Here is a 20,391-nt window from a genome sequence, read left to right on the forward strand (position 1 = left end):
GGTTTCTCTCCTGATCGGGGTCCACGCACTTGAAGGACAGAGAGCAGGATGGAGGGGCCGTGGTGAATGGTAAGGGAAGAAGAAGATGGGAAGTGAAGGGATCACAGTGGTGAAGAGAGGTTCAGGTCCACCAGTGGGTACGTTTGCGCCTCGTGAGTTAGTAATGTAAGAGGGAGGCGGAGATGGTGTAACATGTGTGTAATGAACTCTGCTGCTGCGTAGATGCATCACAAATGTTTTTGTGTCTGCCTCTGCGGGCTTTTAGATGCTCATTGCTCTATAAACACTTCAAAGAAACTCACTGGCTGAATAGGAAGAGACTGCTCAGTGTGCTTCTGTGTGAGCTGCATAATGATGTACTGTTCTGCCAAAGGAACATTGCTACCTCAACAGGAGATCCACAATCAGCTGTTTTAATTGTTGTGTTTCTCACCTGCTCGACTCCAGGCACAAACAGACTCGACTTATTTACTGCGTTTGTCTTTCAGCTGGCCTCCTGTTCCTCAGTCTGGCAGCCGATCGAGTCTTATACATCATGTCGGGCGCTGACGTTTCTCACCAGTTACTGCTTAGCGCACAGCCATGTTGTGCTGCTAAGAGCAAACATTGTTGGTAAACAAGGCAGCTCTCATACGCCTGCGTGCTCATCAGTGAAGATAATGCAATCACGATTAGACAGCAGGAGGAAAGGATGCTCACTGGGTCTGATTCATTGATTGGCTTACTACAAACAAGAATCCCTCTATTGGTTTTTCAAAGAGGAGGCTGTGTGGCAACAGGTTAAAGACTCGACTGTCATGTGTGTTTGTTCACTTTGGTCTGTTTGGCTCACAGGCAGCAGGGCTGCATTAAGTGTTTGATGCTGTGAGTGAAAGGCTGTTTAATAAGGCGTGCTGCACTGGCTTATTGCCAGGTCTTTTCCACCCTTCCCAAAAACGGAGCAGTGGGCCGCAGCAGCGACATCAAATTGACCCCACGGGAGTAAACAAGGAATGTGTGGCAGCGGGAGCAAGAGGATGATGGAGGATTTCTGACACAGCTGTTAGTTGTTCTGTTTGATTCATTCATGTTAGACAAACATCAAGTTACATTTAGATATTTTCCAAACTACAACAGAGACATATTTGTTTGTGTGCTTGTGTCTTTTATTGGTAAGCCGTGGACACATTTACACAGTCTAATTGATTAATGCATCATACATTATGTGTGTTTGTAAGAGCCAGAGAGCATCTTCAACAACAGTATTTATTCTGAAAATATTTTCAGCAGAAAGTAGGTCCTGTAATGATTCATGTAATAAGGGTGTTCTTTCCTACCGACAGCGAAATTAACTATTACGATAAAGAGATGAATGAATGATCCCGGTGTGAGAAAACAACCTTTGTTTTGTTTTTGCTTTATGGTCCTTGAGGACAAATGATTGCAAGCGCGGACCTTGAATCATTTCCCTGATAATTGATTGGCAGAAAATTAAATGACAACAGTTTATTAGACCCCATCGAAGCTGTTCGAGTTGAGTTCACACAAACCCCAGAATGCTGGCGATGTAAGGATGGGGAGGGTACACTGACTCATATTTTTTGGAGCTGCCCTGAAATACAAAACAGGTCTGAAATTCACACAAATCACAGGGTGTGATGTGCCTTATTCTACCAGTCTGTATATTCTCTGTATACATCCCTCAAGCACCTCTCTTCCCCTGAATGGGTTCAGACTGCACTGATGCTGCGATGAAAGCTTATTGTCTCAGAATGGAAGGCCCCCTTTACTCCCCTTGTAAATCTTTGGCAGTTAAGTAGACTAGCCTTGAAGGAATGCGTGTCATATGGAGTCATGGCTGTATGCATACACTCGGCTCTTAGTCTCTTCTCTCCTCTCTTCCCTCACGAATATGAGGGAGCAGGGGGAGTTAGAGCGTACAGCCCGGACAGGGCACCTCACCCTGGCTCTGCCTTCCCCGTCTTCTATCTAACACGCCTCTATCTACAATCTCTTTATTTGTCTTTATTGTGTTTAATTAAAAATCATTATTGTATCTGCGCTGTCAATACCTGGAGCTTGCTTGACGTTGAAGTTGCTGCTTGGGTTGCAGTGACCACTGAGGGTCATGTGGGATGAGGACAAAAGGGGGAGGGGCTTCGTCACTGAGCATTAGGACACAAGTACCTTGTGTTTAATTCAAATTCATGTACAGGGGGCGGCTGTGGCTCAGTGGTAGAGTCGGTCGTCTTTCAATAGGAAGGTCGGAGGTTCGAAGTGTCCTTGGGCAAGACCCTGAACAAATTGCTCCCAAATTGCATAGCCAATGGGTATGAATGTGATACTTAACGTAGCAGCCTCTGCCATCAGTGTATGAATGTGTGCGTGAATGTGACATGTAGTGTAAAAGCAGCTTTCAGAGGTCGCAAGGACTAGAAAAGCGCTATTTAAGTACATGTACAGAGTGGAATCTCCACCATTAGAGGTACAGACTGAGGTGTATTAATGGGGTCTCTATAAATCTCAGATGCTCTCTCTACCTTTTGTTTGTGTGGCTGTGGAACCGCAAACTCCTTTAATTTGTCACTGTGTTTGTTATTGCAGAGCCTTTTTATTTTGTAGGGGTGTCTAAACTGTTCTGTATGCAAGTAACCTTCTTGTTGATGCCAGAAAATGAATAAAATGTAAATCAATCCCCCCAAAAACGTAATAAATGAATAAATTAAAAGATTTTCATTATGAAATTGTATACGCTTTTTGGTTCAAGCTTTTTGAATGTGAACAATTTCGCTTGATTGATATCAGCTAAATTAAATATACTGAGGTTTTTTAATGTTGGTTAAACAAAAGAAGCAATTTGTATTATTGTTGTTTTTGCACCTCAAGTGAAATTGTATTCTCTCTGTCATATCGAGGGAAGCATAAACTGAGATCATCTGTGATTCAGTTAATCTTAAACCCTGATCCCTTTATGTTGGTAACACGTGGATTAATGGGAGGACACCATCAACCTTGTCTGTCACTCACTTACACACGCTGTCAAGGGCCTGGAGAAACACCTTTGACTTCCCTGCAGGGCTCTCAGTGCTGAAGATTTTATGAAGCTTTGAGTGTGTTTATGTTTTGCTGATGCATGTGTGGCCTTGGTCACTATGTTCCTCTCGTTGCCTGCTCCTGCAGATCATGTGGTGTGTGAAGAGGAGTTTAAGTACGCCATGCTGGCTTTAAACTGTGTGTGCCCCGGTACCTCGACTCTCATCACTCTATTGATCCACTCCTCCAGAGGACAGTGAGTTCACTTCTTTCTCCCTATTCCTTTTGCTCTTTGATTCTTCTCTGTAGGGTTCTACAGTTCTAACAAATATACAGCAGAAGTAGTGCTTGGCAGTGAGCTGCCTCATGATTACTTTTTTGTTTTTGTTTGTCCAGAACGGCACCCCAAGAGGCCTTCAAGCAACGTGTAGGAGCCTTTCAAGCCCTCAACAGGTAAGAAGCGTCCGACCTGTCATCTCACCCAGGAGTTCATTTATAAAGAACTCTAACTACGCTAACTTCTGATGTTCAAACTGCATGTTTTATGGATTTGAGATATTCCAGAAGTCACGGTAAACATCAGTGAACCGTACACAGCATGTCATGTGTGTGAAGCTTTATACAAATCTATACGAGAGCGGCAGGGAAAAAAAGACTCCTTGTTTGAGTTGGTGGTTCAATCATAGCTTTCACTTGCTGGTCGATGCGACAGTTTGGTGTCAGTTTATCATCTGATGCAGGAGCGACCACGAGCAGAACAAGAAGTTTATATGGGCAAATTGTTCAATGCACACTATCTTAGTCAGGCAGAACTTCAGCAACTGTCTACTTTTCTTTGGTTGGATCTCTAATTAGGACTGTCATCTGAAAGCCACAGTCTGTGATCCGTACATTAGCAGGGCGTTGACAGCATCTCATTTATTTTATGTGGGAATACATGTAATTGGTTGTTTAAGAAATACTCTGTGGCTTGCGTCTGACGAGTTAAACAATCAAACTCAGGTACTTAAGTACGCTTCTATATCTGGAGCTGCTGCCATTTGGTTTATCGTCTGTGACGAAGCTACAGGAGATTTGTCCTCCTTCTCCCATGCCTTGCTCTTCGTTCCAGCAAACTGCTAATTTACTATAACACTTGCTTATATAATGCAGTCTTTGTAAACAGGCTACCCACATTCACACTTCCCCCACAACCTCGCTTTCTGTTATCACCTTTTAGCCTCCACGTCTTAAGCCGTATCCCCCTGAGAGAAATGCTGTCCACTTAGCTGTGTGAATGTGTACATCTGGGACCTATTGTTCAAACAGACTGGGTGTCCTTGCGTACATTCATGCGCTGATTGAAGCATTGACCAGAGAGAGATGTAAGATGTCACCTCTGAAACCTTGAGCGGACAATCTTCAGATGTTGCCCTGGCATTGAGCTGGATGCTTTGTATTAAATGTTTTAAAGGTCAATCTTTCCCCACGTGGCCAATCAATCCCCTTTTCTGTCTCAGGGAGGGCGGCGCGTGTTCCGCGGACCAATGGCACAGAACCTACCGGCGGTGCTCGGCCAATGAGGTGCATCACATCCGCCTGGAGGAAAGTAAATTCTTCGGGGAATACCAGGGCAAGAGTTTCACCTTTGCCTCCTTTCATGCTCACAAAAAGTAAGTCAAAAGGACAAAGAGATAAGAAATTAACACACACGCACCAACCTGCTGAGCTGACCTTGTCTCCACGGCTGCAGGTATGGAGTATGTTTAATCGGAGTACGCAGATTGGACACCACCAACATCCTGCTGAACCCTGGTCCCTGCCACATCATGGGGGGCTCTGACACATGCTTTTACATCAACATCTCCAAAGAGGAGAACTCGGCGTTCGTCAGGGGCCAGAGGGAGCCAACGTGGGGCGGCACGGGAGGAAATACCAGGGGAGTTCACCAAACCATTTACCACGGGCTCACCCGCCTGCCAGTCCACAGTATCATCGCCAGCATGGGTCGGTGACATGGACACGGCACAAAGGCTGTGTAACATTTACACACTGACCTTCTGTTCGCAGTTTCTATGTTGGTCAAACATGCAAACGTGTTATTAAACTGTTTTAGACAGCATCACAGTCACAGCTGTCAGAATTATGCATTTCTCACATTTAAAACATATCTGGGTGATAAAAATATTCATAGCTTTCACACAGAATTATCATGTATCTGATTGGAAGTCACATGCGTGATAAGAGCAACTGAAATGTCAGATACTGGGGGTTTTACAAACACACCACCTGGTGGACGACAAAGAAACTGTCCAGCTCACGGGTTTTAATGCTCTCACTGCAGTATGTTTTATCAAGGATCTCTGCAAACATATCACACCTAGTGTTTGAACCTTTAGCCTGATCTCTGCCAGTCACCGTGGCTGTGTGTGTTTCAGGCACAGTCGCCATCGACCTGCAGGACTCCAGCGACAGCAGCCCAGAAGGCCAGGACCAGGGCAGCACCGGGCTGAACAGTGGAAGAGGTAGCAGGAGCAGCTCCCGGACGGAGATGAGTGGTGCTAACACTTTGGCCCTGCCGGTGATGGGAGAGTCAGCCGAGGAGAGGCGGCACAGCATCGCCCCCGTCCTTGAGCTGGTGGACGGCGTCAGCAACCCGGCCTTTGACCTGCTGGGAGACCAATCAGAGGACGAGGGAGGAGAAGAGGGAAAGGAGGACAGCGACAAGGATGAGAGCGCCCACTGGTGGGGTCGACACTGCGAGTAAGTGATGAAAATGCCTGTTTTTTGTTCATGATCAAGTGAATTTGTTCAGAGGTAACTGTGGGATTGTGCGACAGGTGGGTGAAGGGATACCCGCTGAACTCTCCATACATCGGCAGCTCACCTACGCTGTGCCACCTTCTGCAAGAAAAGATGCCTTTCTGCTGCCTGCGCATGGATAAGGTAAGGGATTAAAGTGGCTTGCTATCTTTATAAAACGTGTTGACGTTGCTGTAATACTCCATGGCCACATTCCTTCTCTCCTAGGCTTGTCACCACACCCTTTTTGAGGACGCCCGCTCCTATGGCTTCAAAAACAAATTGATCATAGTGTCCGCGGAGAGTGCAGGAAATGGTCTGTACAACTTTATCGTGCCTCTACGGGCCTACTACCGACCCAGGAAGGAGCTCAACCCAATCGTACTGCTGCTGGAGAGCATGTAAGGAAACGTCTGTTATTTGGTGTGATAAGTTGGCCCTGCAAGTAAATGCAGTGTCAACCTGAACTACATTATATGGTCGTGTTGCTCTGAATTCATGCTGTGAGCAAGGCCGCGATGCTACAAATCAAGGCTGCACAGGATGGTAAAATTGGTCCCTCCTGAAATAGCCAGCAGAGGAGGAAAAAGGAGCTATTTAAGGTCACTGTAAACATGATTTGTGAAATGCCGAATGCTTTCGGGACAAAGCGCTCCACAATCCTGTGTCGTGTTTTGTGGCCTGTACACAAAAGCAGTCAGCCAAATGAGAGTTGAATCCAATAAAAAGGCAATAAAATGCTGAGTCACTCCCGTGTTGTGCGGTTATTTTCAGCTTTATCCGCAGGCAGGATTGCCTGTGTTGTGTTTCTCAGGCTGAGTGAAAGGTCTCTGTCTCTGTGGGGACGGGAGCCCTTCATCATGTCACGTATAAATCTCTACTGGTGAGAACCTCAAGTCTATTTGTGTTTTGATTGGTTCAGACCTGAAGCAGACTTCCTGGAGGCAATCTGCTGGTTCCCCATGGTGTTCTACACAGTGGGCTCCATCGACAAGTAAGACAGACCAAAGCCCACTGGCTGGTTCCATTATTTATATTCCCCCTTTCCATCTTTTACTATTTCCTTAATCTTTTTTTCATCTATGTGCTTTTGCACCTCTCAGATTGCTTAGTTTAGTCTTTGATTTATTTTTGCTGCCCCTCAACACTGATCTTCTTCTTATTATTTCTGCCTACTCATGCTTCTCTCTCACTCTCTCACTCAGCCTGGATAGTCTGCTGCGATGTGGAGTGACGTTCGCTGACACCATGGTGGTTGTCGACAAGGAGAGCTCCATGATTGCAGAGGAGGACTACATGGCTGATGCAAAGACCATCGTCAATGTCCAGACCCTCTTCAGGTCTGCTTTGCACAAACTTACTCTGCAATCTCACACTCTAGCTGGTGTGAGAGATGTGTTAAGTCACTATCTGTCGCCGAATGAGGTAACACAATGGTGATATTGAGCCTATGGCCCACTGATGAAAGCCTTTACATTTGCAGTATATAGTACTATTGTGGACTGGGTGTCTGTGGCGACATCCACGGAAAAAATCACAAGCGCCTAGTAATGCGTTTTCCGTCAACCAGCAGTGGTTGGTCTGCCAGAGAGGGTAGGCGGAGCTAAGCGGCTGCATTCCCGGTCTCAGCAAGTGTTGGAGTAAACAGTAATCTACTATGGCTGAACAAACAAAGAAAAGATCGATGACTACAGATACAACTTCAAAAATAAGTGAAAATCCAAAGAAAAAGAAACAAATTTGACGCTCAGATGAAGGCAAACAGTCTAAAAAGGAAAGCGACTGTCAGCGAGGAAAATCAAGAGTTACAACTGGCCTTAGACGTATGCGCCCACAATTGCCTTTTGTCGCCATGAGGTGCCGCCAAAAAAAACCATATATCTTTAAAGTCTGTCGGTTTTGACCAATTATTTTCCGTCCTTTGCTTCTTCCTCCCAGACTGTTTCCAGCTCTGAGTATCATCACGGAGCTCACCCACCCAGCCAACATGCGCTTTATGCAGTTCAAAGTCAAAGACCACTACTCTCTGGCTCTCTCCAAGCTGGAAAAGGTAAAAAGCTTCAAACCTCCAAACCGCCTCTTTCTTTCTCTCTCGTTTCCTTCAACCCAGACTTCAGAGGTCATAGAGAAAAACAATGAGCAGACACTGCAGGCTGTGTTGCATTATGACGGCCACCCTTGTTTAGTATTCTCAGTGATTTTAGAAACGCATTCGATGAATCACAGCTAATGTCTCCTCCATCACAGCTGCTGCGAGTGAACATTTACAAATGATTAAAGCCTCGCGTGTGTTTTTTTTTGTTCTTTTCGCCAAATAGCTGCTTCTGTTTTTCTAACAACTGATGTTGCCAATGTTGCCCCCCTGTGTGGCAGCTAATGAATTCGCCTTTTGGGCATCAATTACATTTATCAACAAATTAGTAAAGAGATAAGCATTATTATGAGATAGCAATTTGTAGCAGAGCTGCCTCACAGCTGGAGGGACCTCTTGTTCATTTCAATCCTTTATTTATTAATTTTTTTGGGAACATGCAATTTATGTGTTTTCTCCTGATATTTTCTGTTAAATTATCTTCACCTACTTTAGAAAAACATGAACGTGCATGCAGGACCGGATGCTTAACTTTGTGAATAAATAAGATTTCACATGTTGCAGGTTGTGCATCACAAGTGTGCAAGGACCAGTGTAATTGGGGGAAATGTTTGCTTGTGTGTGTCTGCATGTGTTTGGTCTGCAGAAGGAAAGGGAGAAGGGCTCCAACCTGGTGTTCATGTTCCGCCTGCCCTTCGCTGCAGGGAAGGTTTTCAGTGTCAGTATGCTGGATACTCTCCTCTACCAGGTATTTTTTTTTTAACACAAACCCAGCAAGAGTCCTGTAACTCAATAAAGCAATATCCATCACATTTAATAAGCTTCAGTTAAATTCTTGCTGTGCTCTCCTGCCAGTCATTTGTGAAGGACTACATGATCTCCATCGCCAGGCTGCTGCTGGGTTTAGACTCCATGCCGGGCTCAGGTTTCCTTTGTGCTGTAAGTGTCCAAAAACACAGCGTAAAGTCAGTTTATGCTGTGCAGCGGGTGATTATATTGTTGTTTGTTTTCTAGATGAAGATTACAGAGGATGACCTGTGGATCCGAACCTACGGCAGGCTCTACCAGAAACTGTGCTCCTCCAATGGAGACATTCCCATTGGCATCTACAGGACAGAGGCGCACAAGCTTCCGGTGTCTGAGGTGAGCTGCTTCTGTTACTCACCTCTAGTTTAAGTCACTGGAATGGCTGGAAAAACCAAGAAAGGTATTAAAATCAACAAGCACGCACGTGCGAGTCGAGTCGAAAAGTGCCCTTAAATGTATAATAAGTAGGATTTTCCTAGAAAAATAAAATATAGACTTTTACAAATATAATATAATATAAATCAGCAGTTATGGGCCTCTATACATGTGTGTTTGTGAGTGTGTATGTAGACCCTTATGAGACCCTTCCTTTTGCATCTACTCTGTTATTTTGCTTTGCATGGGACGTTTTCAGGAGGGGCGCTGTTGTGGTTCCCTGAGCCAATCACAGCGTACAGGTGAGTGTGGGAGTGGTTCAAATTAGCAACTGGGCCCCATTCAGACCAGTGAACATGGCAAAAGAGCAATGCAGACTTCAACCAGGTAGGACAAGCGCAATGGTAACCGGTGGTTAGCATGCTAGCGCAAAGGTAATCGTGATGCTGTCAGTGTTTTGCGAGTGAGAGTGAGAGTGAGCTTCTGGTGATGAAGAACCCAGGAGGAGGGGCCCAGTTTGAATTTGTTGTTGACAAAAAGAAAAATCCTACTTATTATACCTTTAAATTATTACTATTATTTATATTCCATCAAATAAAAAGATGGAAATGTAAAGTTTTATCCATGAAAAATATGCTTTATCAGTTCAGGAAGTATTTCGCATTAAATTTTAGTTACATTTCAAATGGTTTCGATGGTTAGTTTAAAATATGAGTTTTAAAAGTGTATTATTGTTTGTGATTTGTGAATTTCTGTTTCTGTGATACAATCTGTAGAGCATGAACCATGCCACATTTCGGAAGTGTACATACTAGAAAGGTGCGATCTCTTTGAATGCCCTTAAATTGCATCCTTCCTAACTGTCTTTCTCAAAGACACCACTGATCTATGGTTTCTTTGTGGAATAATGTGATCGAATATAAACAGTTCCTATGTTATCATCATAATGTGTGATTATTAGTGGCGGCATCGGGGTGGGAATTAGTGCATGTTGATGGGGTAAGTGCCCTTGGAGCCCCTGCCCCTGAAAATGTCTGTGCACGGCCCTGTCAGCAAACTTCAACTCTAAGGCCCTACTAGTGTGCCCCCAGAGCCAGAGGTCACAGGGTCATTGCAACCAACAAAATAACTCAGAAGAATTTATATACTGTTTTGTTTGATAAACCCACCAAAGAGGGAAGATTCATTCAATTACCCACATTCAATTTACTTGATTATAACATTTTCTTAATATTTTCTTGAACTCTCAATCTCTTGTTTTTAGTATCTACACTGAAACAATGTCTCACAATTTCTACTATTAAATAGAAAATATATATTTTAAGCAGAAATTTCAGTCTTTCCATTTTAAAGGGTTTTTTGTGCCATTTTTTGATGTAAAGAATAATGAAAATTGGCAGGATTTCCCCTTAAAGTTTCATTAAAATAGAGGCCTCTCAACCAATGTCAATTAGAGTTGGGAGGACATGGGCAGGTATAAAGAAATGTACATGTTAGACTTGCCATGCTTGTAAATCAGGTAAAAGTAACCCGTCAGCAACAAATCTACATATTAGATGTGATGCAGGATTCATTTTTTAATTTCAAATGTGGAAATGATATCCGTTATTAGAAAATGAAAAGTTAGGGGCTCAGTAGTTATGATGGAAACACAAGGAACGTAAGCTTCTTCAGAATATTGGACTTTTTATTACTTTTAAGAGAGTTTTTCATCATTCTTTAATAATAAATGATGAAAAAGATTAGAATATAAATTCCTCTTTATTTAAAGAATGAAGCAGCAGCACTTGGGGAAGAACTGATTGAATAGAACAAGTGTGATATCAGGTTGATTACGCTGCATAAGGGAATCTAAAGTGTGAGTGTGTGAATGTTTGATTATGTGTGTCTCAGTCCCAGGTATCGATCACAGTGGAAGACTACGAGGACACCAGGGAACCCAGGGAGCCCCTGTTGTCCCGGTCCGGTGCTCATCGTAACTCCACCTCCTCTGAGCCCATCTCCACCTCGTCCCACTCCTCAGACCACCCGCTGCTCAGGAGGAAGAGCATGCAGTGGGCACGGCGGCTGAGCAGGAAGGGGGGTCGGAGCTCCAGTGCGGCCAAGGGGGGCCCGGGCAGCGCAGCAGAGAGGATCAGCCAGCAGAGACTGACCCTGTTCCGACGCTCGGAGAGGCAAGAACTCAACGCTCTGGTGCGAACCAGGATGAAACACTTAGGCCTTTCTCCAACTGGATTCAGTAAGTCTAAATCACATGTAACCAGTGTATAACTTTATACATTTACTGCGCTGGAGGACCATCCTTGTTTAATTCTTTCCAACCTTCTATATACAAAAAAGGTTGGAGATTTTTGCTTTGTTTGTGGATCACTGTGCTTTACACATTTGACTGATTTGTGTTTGATACTGTGTCTGCTTTGTCACTTGGATGCAGACTGGTGTGCGCCAATCTAGCCATGGATCAAAGACCATTAGAGTTCAGTGTTAAGCTTTTTGTTTAAATGCACCTAAAACTGACGAGATTCCAATTTTCAGGCAGACAACACCCTCAACTCGAATGCTCACAAGGTACACACAAGAATTAATCTACTTCTTATTTCAAGTTATCTATTTCCTGCTGTGCAATCGGGAGCATGCTGTCTCAGATCATGATAGTGCTAGGTTGGACTTATTACCGTGCTGTGAAACAATTAGATCACTTAGATGGAGATTCAGCTCTTCTACTGGATTTTCAAAGACTAACTTTTGGGGGGGGTTGACGAATTAATAACTACACGGAAATCAACAGCACCATCTGCTGGTGTTGTCTGGAAGACACTGCAGGCTTAAATTCAACATATGGCTTTGCAACTCACCTGTCTCGATAAAACGATAGAAGTAGTTGAGATTAATCTGAAGCAGTCTCCTTCCTAACTCGGGAGAAATAATTCCTTTGAATCTAGGGATAAGGCTGAGAAATAGATGGATTCTTTTAACCTGCAATCCAGATTAATCAGACTGAAACTGATGGAAATATTGCCTAAAATATTTTCCCATGCAAGACAAAGGACCTGCAAATGTTATCAGTGAGAGTTATCAATGTAATACAAGCATTACCTTGAGGCCAATCAGTCTCTATTTCTTCTATTTGTGTCTATTATTTTTATCTTAAGTTGACTTCCTGTCTTGTGACTCACCGTAACGTAGGCCCAGTTCATTCTGTGTGTACGGATGTTGCACAGCCTGCTGTATATCCTGCTGCTATTTTATTTCTAGCCTTACTCACCTCTTTTCTTCCTGTGTCAGATGGGATGACAGACCAAGGGAACAGACTGTCTTATATCCTGATCAACCCGTCTCCAGACACCAGACTGGAGCTGCATGATGTTGTGTGAGTGCACAGCCGCAAATATAATTGATCGCACCGTAAAAGATTTGTCGTTCTTACTTGTCGCTCCTGTCTGTGCCTGATTTGCAGTTACCTGATCAGACCAGACCCCCTCTCTTTGGTACCAAATCAGGGCAGCGGCAGAAAGTGCGGCGCCGGGCTCTCAGAGAGCCACAGGTTCGATACGCAGGACAGCACGCATCTGTGAGCCACAAAAAAAAAAAAGAGACAAATATACAGTCAGAGCACTGCCAGTGAGAGAGGACAAACAACAAAAACACACTCATGAGAGAAGCAGAGATCAGGAAATGGCAGGATGGAAAGGCATGCGGCCAGATGGCACACGGGCCTCGCATTTTCTCCACATTCAGCCTCTGTGAACTCAGAGGTGCCGGACATGCATGGACCTTTTCTATAACACTGGGAATGTTTTATTTATGCACCTTCCTATTTAAGAAGTGGAGAGCTGAGGACACAGAAGTGCATTTAATGAAGAACTGTATGTACTTATATCTGTGTACGTGCATGTTATGTACTGCATTATGTGTGCAGTGTGTATGGTAGCGTGTGTGTGTGTGTGTGTGTTTGAATGAATGTGTATGTGTGCTTATGGATCAAGAGCAAGACACTGCCAATTCTAATCCGGACAGCCAAAGAAATCTGCTGCCAAATGAAGGTCGACGGATGTTATTTTTGTGTCCTTCCTGTGTTGTCGGTGTGTTTAGTCACACTTAATGTTGTCACATGTATTTGAAAGAGACTCTACAGTTCAGACCCTGAGAAACTTTGCTTTTTTTTGGTTTTCATAAAGCCTTTTTTTAAACTTTTTACCTGTTGATTTTACCGTCAAACACACTCCTTTCACATTTTCGTACACATTTTACTCTCACCAGCAGTGGAGGAATCCAAAGAGAACCAGTCTCAGTGAAGGATGTGGGCAGACAGCCAGGACACATCAGCAGTGCAGGGCATTTGGTCACATTACTGTCTGAAGGACAGTATTTTATTTCTTTCACAACAAACCTGTTCCTCACTTTATTATGTGCCTGTTTTTTTATTTAAGTCCCGCTCTCTCTGTCTCTGTCGGTCAGTTAGTCCTGCCATTAGCTCACTTTTGCTGATATGCATGTTAGAGATGCAGCTGATGGACAAAATGACAGGAAAACAGATCATTATATCCTGCCATCCAGTACAATAGCCCTGCAACAATTACGACTTTTGTGAAGCTTATAATGTGACATTTTTCAAGACAGTGTCTCAGTTCTGACGCCGACTTATAAGGTTCACAAATAAACATCTTATGTATCTATTGCACACTGCACTAAATATAATAGGGATGCACGATATTATCTGCCGATTATTGCTTGAAAATTACATATTGGCATCTGCATTTTTCTGCCGATATTTTCCGCCGATACATCAACGCTTTAATTAACGCCTAAATGATGCTCAATGATTCCCTCAAACAGCTTGACGAATATTACAGTTTTATTTTAAAGGAAGCCTTCCTTTCAGTAGTAGTTTTCTCTGCAATTAGGTGGAAAACAACATGTGCCTAATATATCGGTATTGAAATCGGCAAAAAGGGTTGGAAAATATCAGGTATCGGCAAAAAATCCAATATCGTGCATCCCTAAAATATACACTTTTGAAGTGATATGTTTGCTATTTAAGAATGAAAATCTATAATTTAATTTGGTTTTCCATCAGAAAACAAAAAAATGTGCCAGTGGATTGAGATGATCCTGCTTGTTTCTTTCAGAGTAACCTTCTTTATTTCATAGATTGTCAGTTATTTTAAAGAAACATGACATTTTAATCTGCTTTATTGAAGTAAATGACTTGTAAGGGTGGACATTAATGCTGTTTGTTTACCAACGATTTGTAAACCTTTTGTTAGAAATTCTGAATGTGCCATTTCATACAGAAATGGTGCAGCCATGTGGAGGGAACGCTAACCGGCATCCCCGCCAACACCACTGCTGTAGCTTTAGTGCCATTATTAAAGATGAAAATATGTATATATTAAAGTCAATCATTATAGTTAGTCACTGCTTCTTTGCTTGGTGTCGATTTCCGCAGCTCTTCAGAAGATTTACTTGTAAGATTCAAAAATTTGTTTGTGAAACTGACCTTAAAGTAGTCTCGTTTTTTATGTTTTAATGACACACTTAATTGTCTGACACAGTGTGTCTTTTGTGTGAATCACCGAGCTCACATTCCTGAGCTCTTTCTGCTTCAGTGCTTCAATAATGTGCGTAACTCCTGCTAAATGGCCACAATTCATCTACTGTAATGTTTACACGCTTTCTAAATACCAAACAATTCTGATAACAGCATCAGATTATGTATTCATATGACCAGAAGTCAGGGGTATGAGGTTGGATTAGTTCTACGTGGAAAAAAATGCAGAGTGTATTTTTAACCAGCGCTCTGCTCACAGGACAGGAAGTTCTTCGCTGTTGCTTTCCATTGTTGTTCTCAGAGCTTTGAAAGGCTGCAATAACTGCAGCCCTTCTCTTGATCCAGCCCAACCATCCCGTCTTCTAATCGGCATGTAGCTAAGCACATCATGCATGACTTGTCACAGTGACTTGCTCAAATTTTCAGGTGGTGCTTGCACATGCTCTGAAATGATCAAATGGGTGTGGCCAGTATGAAGAAAGTACATTTACAAAGCCTTTATAGAGGAACTAGTTCAGTGGCTGGGGAGTGGCCAGACTGTAGATCCTACATTGCACAAAGGCCCAATATAAGAGCTCAGGCAGAGAAGTGGGCAGACTGAGATTGGAGAAATGGCAGCTAAAGCGGTCAGCGTGCTCATCACAGGAGCCAACAGGGGCCTGGGCCTGGAGATGGTGAAGCAATTGCTGGAGGGCCCCTTAGACAGAAAGCTGTTCGCCTGTTGCAGAGACCCAGATGGACCAAGGGCTGAGGTGATTAATAGGGCTGGGCAAAAAATTGTGTATGTGTGGTTCTTTGCTTCTTCTAAATGACAATCTTGCCTTCTTTGTGTATTTACAGGCCTTGCGAGCACTGAAAAAGAAGCATCCTGACAACATCGACATCATCCGTATGGGTACGAGCTGTTATATTCCTGTTCTCATGTCCAGACACAGCCTGGCTTTGACAGAACCCAGTGTTGTTGAGATTTATTGTCTGCCACCGACTCGCGGCTGATGTTTCACATTCTTTCTCTCTCTATCAGATGTCAGTGACCTTAATAGTATTAAAAAGAGCGCTGAGCAGGTGGCCACTAAGTTGGGAGATGAGGGTCTTAACCTGCTGATCAACAACGCAGGGACCATCAGCAAAAGTACGCTGCATGACTCCACTGCAGAGGACATGCAGAATATATTCAACGTCAATGTCATAGGCCCTATGAACGTCATGAAGGTAAGGCGGTCATGTTGAATACATAAAATATCACTGCTGGGTGGAGCTTTCGCGCTGTACATTGAATGTTTTTGGCTTTCTCTTGCTGGTGTGTATCTGTAGGAGTTCCTGCCTCTGCTCCGTGTTGCTAAGGAGGCCAGTAAAATGTCAGGGATGTCCTGCAGCAAAGCAGCAGTCATCGGCATTAGTTCAGTTCTGGGTTCAATGGAAATGGCGAAACTGTCATATTCCTCCTTTCCTGCCCTCCCTTACCGCATCAGCAAGGTGAGCTAACCTGACGTTACCTCTAACTTTTATTAAGTGGAACTGCAGACACTCTGACACTGTTCCTCCTGTTCCTCTCTCCTCAGGCGGGTCTGAACATGCTGACTCTGTGTGCTGCAGCCGAGAACGATGGGATCCTGTTTTCTTTGCTGCACCCTGGCTGGGTGCGCACTGAAATGGGTGGAGAGGACGTGAGTCAGCTGTTTTTTACTGACCGGTCTCATAACGAAACAATGAAAGAATGCAGCTCTGAATGATAGTTTACTTTATTAAGAAGCACAATATAAACATCATGCTGTCTGATTTTACATCTCACACAGGGTGCCAATCCACTAATGAGGCAGACTCTGAAAACTGCTACAGTTGTTATTGTTGAATAAATTTATATAGTACATATATTATATAATTTTACAATGTTGAATGTCCAGACTAAATGTGGGTGAAGTTTCAGATCTGTAGCTAAAAGTATGTTGGAGTAATCCCCCGGGTTCTCAGCTCAGTCTGCACACAGGTTTTTCTACACGCTGCACTTTGTGACATCACAGCAGATTTCGGAGAGCTAGCCAATCAGAAGAAAGCAGGCTTTGTAGGGGCGGGGTTTCTTAAAGGGTCAGAGGTGACTGAGTCGTTTCACGCAGAGACTGAAGAGCACCGAACTGTAAATTATGCCAAGGTACTCCACATGCATCACAGAGTGAAATATGAAGCTTGAAATTAGCATAATACCCCCCTTTAAAGACCAAACTTTTAATAAAGTAGGCTTTATTATAATGGCAAGTTTCTGGTACTGAGAATATATGGTAAAATAAATTAATTAATTAAGAATTTCAACTGCAGAAATCCAGATATTACAAATAACAAACATTAGATTGTCTTTTTCTTAATTTAGAGTTAGCTTTGCTTGTGTGGTGCATTCATGCTAACTGTGTGTTTCCGACCACCAGGGGGAGATCGATGCCCCAGAGAGTGTGGAGGGGATGCTTTGTGTGCTGGCTACCCTGACTGAGAGGCAGAATGGGGCCTTCCTGGATTACAAAGGCCAGACTGTCCCCTGGTAGTTCCAAACAACTGTTGTACTTCAGAAGCTGCAGTGAATCACTGAATGAATGACTGCAATAAATCATCACTTGTTACTTTGCCTGTTTTGTGTTCATTTCACACACAAACGACACTCATATGATCTTATATTACTTGATCTACATTTGGGTATTTAAGAGATCAGATCACCATGTGGCACTGTTCCACACTGCCACCTTGGCGGGGCAGATCTTAAGAGGGCTGAGGTTATTCCCATTGATGTTGGCTCCGGGGCAGAAGAAGGGGTACATCTTCTCAGTGAAGAAGTCGCTGAAGGTGTAGATGGGAGTCATGCTGATAGGGTTGGAGAAGGTCACCTCTCCAGAGTCGTAGTCCAGCTGCACCCTGACTCGGGTCAGCTCACCCTGTGGATCCAGCGGGGTGCTGGGCCTCGTCATGGCTGAGTATTCGCCCTCGTAGTGCGAGATCATCCAAAAGCCGCCCTCGGGGCAGCCGGAGATGCGGCCTTTCCTGTCAATTGACTCCTTGACCACCCCGAGCATCCAGTCCGCCTTGTCACCCACCTCAACCTCCCACGCGTGGCGGCCTGAGGTGAAGCCCTCCGAGCCCAGCACGAACACAAAGTGGCCAAAACGTTCAGGATTCTCCGGAAGCTTCTTTAGGGATCCACTGTTGGCCACACTGGTGAAGTCTGAAGAGAGGGACAACCAGGAGTAGGCAGTGTTGGGGTCCAGAGTGATGGGTGCTGAAAGAGAAACAGACAGTCTCACTACTTATTGATCGAATTATTTAAGCTCCATAATAACAAGCGAGTTCTTACTGTACTGAACCAGTTCCACCATCTTCTCCCACACATGGTATTTTAGGGAGCTGACATGCTTGGCCACATTTATCAGAACACCTGACACCTTTTCTGGATCCTTCTGCGGGATCTGAGCTCTGAGAGAAACAAAGTCACACACACGTCTCCAACAATGTCCCACACCTAGTGAGCTGATTTAAAGACATGCAGAGGATGAGAAAACTGTTACCTTTTCTTTGTGTTGGCATAATTCTGAAATCAAAACAGACAATATTACAGACTCTTATATGGCCAGATAAATTCAAAGCAAAAATAATTACACTACCTTAAGGAAGAGAGCATCATTGGAAGCAATCTCATTCTCAATGGCAATGACAGCGTGAGAGAAGATGAGGATACCGCTGGTGATGCTCTCCGACTTCCTCTTCACCAGCTCTTTCTTCTCTTCGTCCTCCTGCTGCAGCGCCGCCAGTCGAGCCGCCTCTTCCTGCTGCAGAAACTCCCGCAGCTGCTCGAACTCCTCTTTGATCTGCTTTTCTGTGGCCTGAGTCTGATTCTATCACACCGTGGAAATACAATGAATGGACACAATGTTGTTGTATTAGCTCATTTGTCTTGTACAAGTCTGCCTGTGTTTGCTAGATCTCCTTTGTGGTCGCCATAATTCGATAAGGGATGATTTGATTTTTGATTTGATTAAGCTGTGGACATATTAAAAGGAAGTGGCATTATATTTTATACATTAAGTTTATTCCCTGGCCATAAAACAAACTCACTGTAATACCTAATTATGAACCTGCAACTCCCTCATTTCCTTGATTTAGTTTCTCTTAACTGCTCAATCTGATGGATTTCATCTGCCTAGATTTGCCAAGAAACAGCTATATCTGATTCAAAAAGCATTTTCTAAAGAGTCAAAATTGTCTTTTTGGATGCGGAAATTATAAAATGTTTTGCTCTGAATGCTTTGTTTGTCAAATGTGCGCCTTAAATGGAAAGGAGGTTGCTTTCTAACACCTTGGCTGTCATGTTTACACACTAACAGACGCATGGATCAACTTCAGCCGCAGTCATGTCAGAGGTCATGCTGGTCTTCTAGTGTTTCATGGATCTCTGTGTTTGTTGATACCTTCATGTGCACAGTTGTGTCATCACACTCCTGCTTGGCTTCATAGAGGCTACGTAGGTGCTTCTTCAGAGGGATCAGCTCTGTCTTCATCTCCGCCTGAGGGGCGAAGGTGCGACAAGTGTCAGACTACATTTGATGACAACAATCAATTATTATCATTATTTTGACAATGTTCCTGACTTTGCAGGGCTGCTAAGAAGGGACATCAGAAATAACCACTGTTCTGAGTTTCACTATAATGGTGTGAAATAAATAAATAAACGGATGATATGCTTAAACACTTTAATGCAATTCCCCTTATAATTAAAACATGCAGGTAAGAGGAACACATCACCTTAAGGTCCTGAGCTCCCTCATCCAAAGGACACACTCGGTGTCCCTGGTGCTTCTTGGAGGTGTGACACACACAGCAGAGGACTTCAAAGTCATCCAGACAGAAGAGCTTGAGAATTTCCCCATGTGTGATGCATGTCACCTCCACTTGCTCCCGAGCCCAGTCATCCTGAGCTCCCGTCCCAGCTGTCCCCGTCCTGCGCTCCTGCTCCCTCAGGAAGGTGTCGGCTACGTTCTTCAGCGCCAGGCTGACCGTCGGCTCAGTCAGGGAGCACTTCCTCCTGCAGATGGGACACTCGCGCCTGGCCTTCTTCTTGTTCCAAAACTGCTGCAGACAGGCTCGGCAGAAGCTGTGGCTGCACTTGAGCACTACGGGGTCCTTGAAGATCTCACAGCAGACGGGACAGGACAGCTCCTCTTCCAGCATGGAGCCGGACCGCGAGGAAACGGCACGCGGTCGAAGGGCTGAAGCCACCTTGGGACTCTGGAAGAAGGAAAGTATCCCAGGCTGAGAGGAAGCTCGTGGACGCAGCGCCATGGCAGGTTGCTGTTTGCGGCAGAGTGCACTGTTAGGAAGAAGACGTGTGGTCTCTGGCTGCAGCAGGAGTCCACTGAGTAATCTAGGCTTATGAACAACCAGGGTTATAGATCAACAAGGACTTGAAGAACAGGTTTACTTCACTTCTAGTAAATAAAGGACATGTCACCACCCCTCATCTGCCTCCCACACAGGCAGAATCCCCTGACTTTAAAAACATGTTTTTCTTCCTTATGGAGAAAAGAAAAGAGAAAGCTATTTGACTGAAAAGACATTACATCTATAAACATACTTCTAAGGCACTCAGTGTTGGACTGGTACAAAGGCTCCCTGATTGACCCCGCTGAGCTTCACCAGCATGATCGAGTTTACTAAAGTGGATCTTATTACATCACCTCTGCTGACACTCAAAGTGATTTCACTGTCTAGTTAAATGTCATGTATAATTCAGGAGGAC

General features: G+C 44.1%; 3 protein-coding genes across 3 annotated transcripts in view; 2 read left to right on the forward strand and 1 right to left on the reverse strand.

The window, feature by feature from the left end:
- Nucleotides 1-14,503, forward strand: part of kcnt2b (potassium sodium-activated channel subfamily T member 2b) — a 40,001-nt gene extending 25,498 nt beyond the window's left edge. Inside the window, exons 14-28 of the mRNA XM_069674358.1 lie at nucleotides 3,160-3,268; nucleotides 4,512-4,664; nucleotides 4,745-4,998; nucleotides 5,430-5,754; nucleotides 5,832-5,937; nucleotides 6,022-6,194; nucleotides 6,716-6,787; nucleotides 6,999-7,133; nucleotides 7,732-7,843; nucleotides 8,532-8,633; nucleotides 8,741-8,824; nucleotides 8,900-9,028; nucleotides 10,961-11,306; nucleotides 12,353-12,437; nucleotides 12,525-14,503. Of these exons, the coding sequence (XP_069530459.1) occupies nucleotides 3,160-3,268; nucleotides 4,512-4,664; nucleotides 4,745-4,998; nucleotides 5,430-5,754; nucleotides 5,832-5,937; nucleotides 6,022-6,194; nucleotides 6,716-6,787; nucleotides 6,999-7,133; nucleotides 7,732-7,843; nucleotides 8,532-8,633; nucleotides 8,741-8,824; nucleotides 8,900-9,028; nucleotides 10,961-11,306; nucleotides 12,353-12,437; nucleotides 12,525-12,642 (2,303 nt within the window). The 3' untranslated portion in view covers nucleotides 12,643-14,503. The remainder of the gene's footprint in view (nucleotides 1-3,159; nucleotides 3,269-4,511; nucleotides 4,665-4,744; nucleotides 4,999-5,429; nucleotides 5,755-5,831; nucleotides 5,938-6,021; nucleotides 6,195-6,715; nucleotides 6,788-6,998; nucleotides 7,134-7,731; nucleotides 7,844-8,531; nucleotides 8,634-8,740; nucleotides 8,825-8,899; nucleotides 9,029-10,960; nucleotides 11,307-12,352; nucleotides 12,438-12,524) is intronic.
- Nucleotides 14,504-15,151: 648 nt separating this feature from the next.
- On the forward strand, nucleotides 15,152-17,267 carry LOC138603206 (C-signal-like). Its single transcript, XM_069674908.1, has 6 exons — nucleotides 15,152-15,370; nucleotides 15,459-15,513; nucleotides 15,643-15,830; nucleotides 15,933-16,094; nucleotides 16,181-16,285; nucleotides 17,039-17,267. Exons 1-6 carry the CDS (start codon nucleotides 15,230-15,232, stop codon nucleotides 17,150-17,152), a joined length of 765 nt encoding a protein of 254 aa, XP_069531009.1. The 5' UTR covers nucleotides 15,152-15,229; the 3' UTR covers nucleotides 17,153-17,267.
- LOC138603204 (E3 ubiquitin-protein ligase TRIM35-like) lies at nucleotides 16,345-20,061 on the reverse strand. Its single transcript, XM_069674907.1, has 6 exons — nucleotides 19,398-20,061; nucleotides 19,064-19,159; nucleotides 18,260-18,490; nucleotides 18,164-18,186; nucleotides 17,953-18,071; nucleotides 16,345-17,877 (listed from the first exon to the last, which is right to left on the reverse strand). Exons 1-6 carry the CDS (start codon nucleotides 19,932-19,934, stop codon nucleotides 17,318-17,320), a joined length of 1,566 nt encoding a protein of 521 aa, XP_069531008.1. The 5' UTR covers nucleotides 19,935-20,061; the 3' UTR covers nucleotides 16,345-17,317.
- Between the last annotated feature and the right edge of the window lie 330 nt (nucleotides 20,062-20,391).

This window comes from Semicossyphus pulcher, unplaced genomic scaffold (assembly GCF_022749685.1).
Source record: "Semicossyphus pulcher isolate SPU_LCO1_2020_fin unplaced genomic scaffold, fSemPul1.0.p SCAF_23, whole genome shotgun sequence".
In the NCBI taxonomy this organism is placed as follows: Eukaryota; Metazoa; Chordata; class Actinopteri; order Labriformes; family Labridae; genus Semicossyphus; species Semicossyphus pulcher.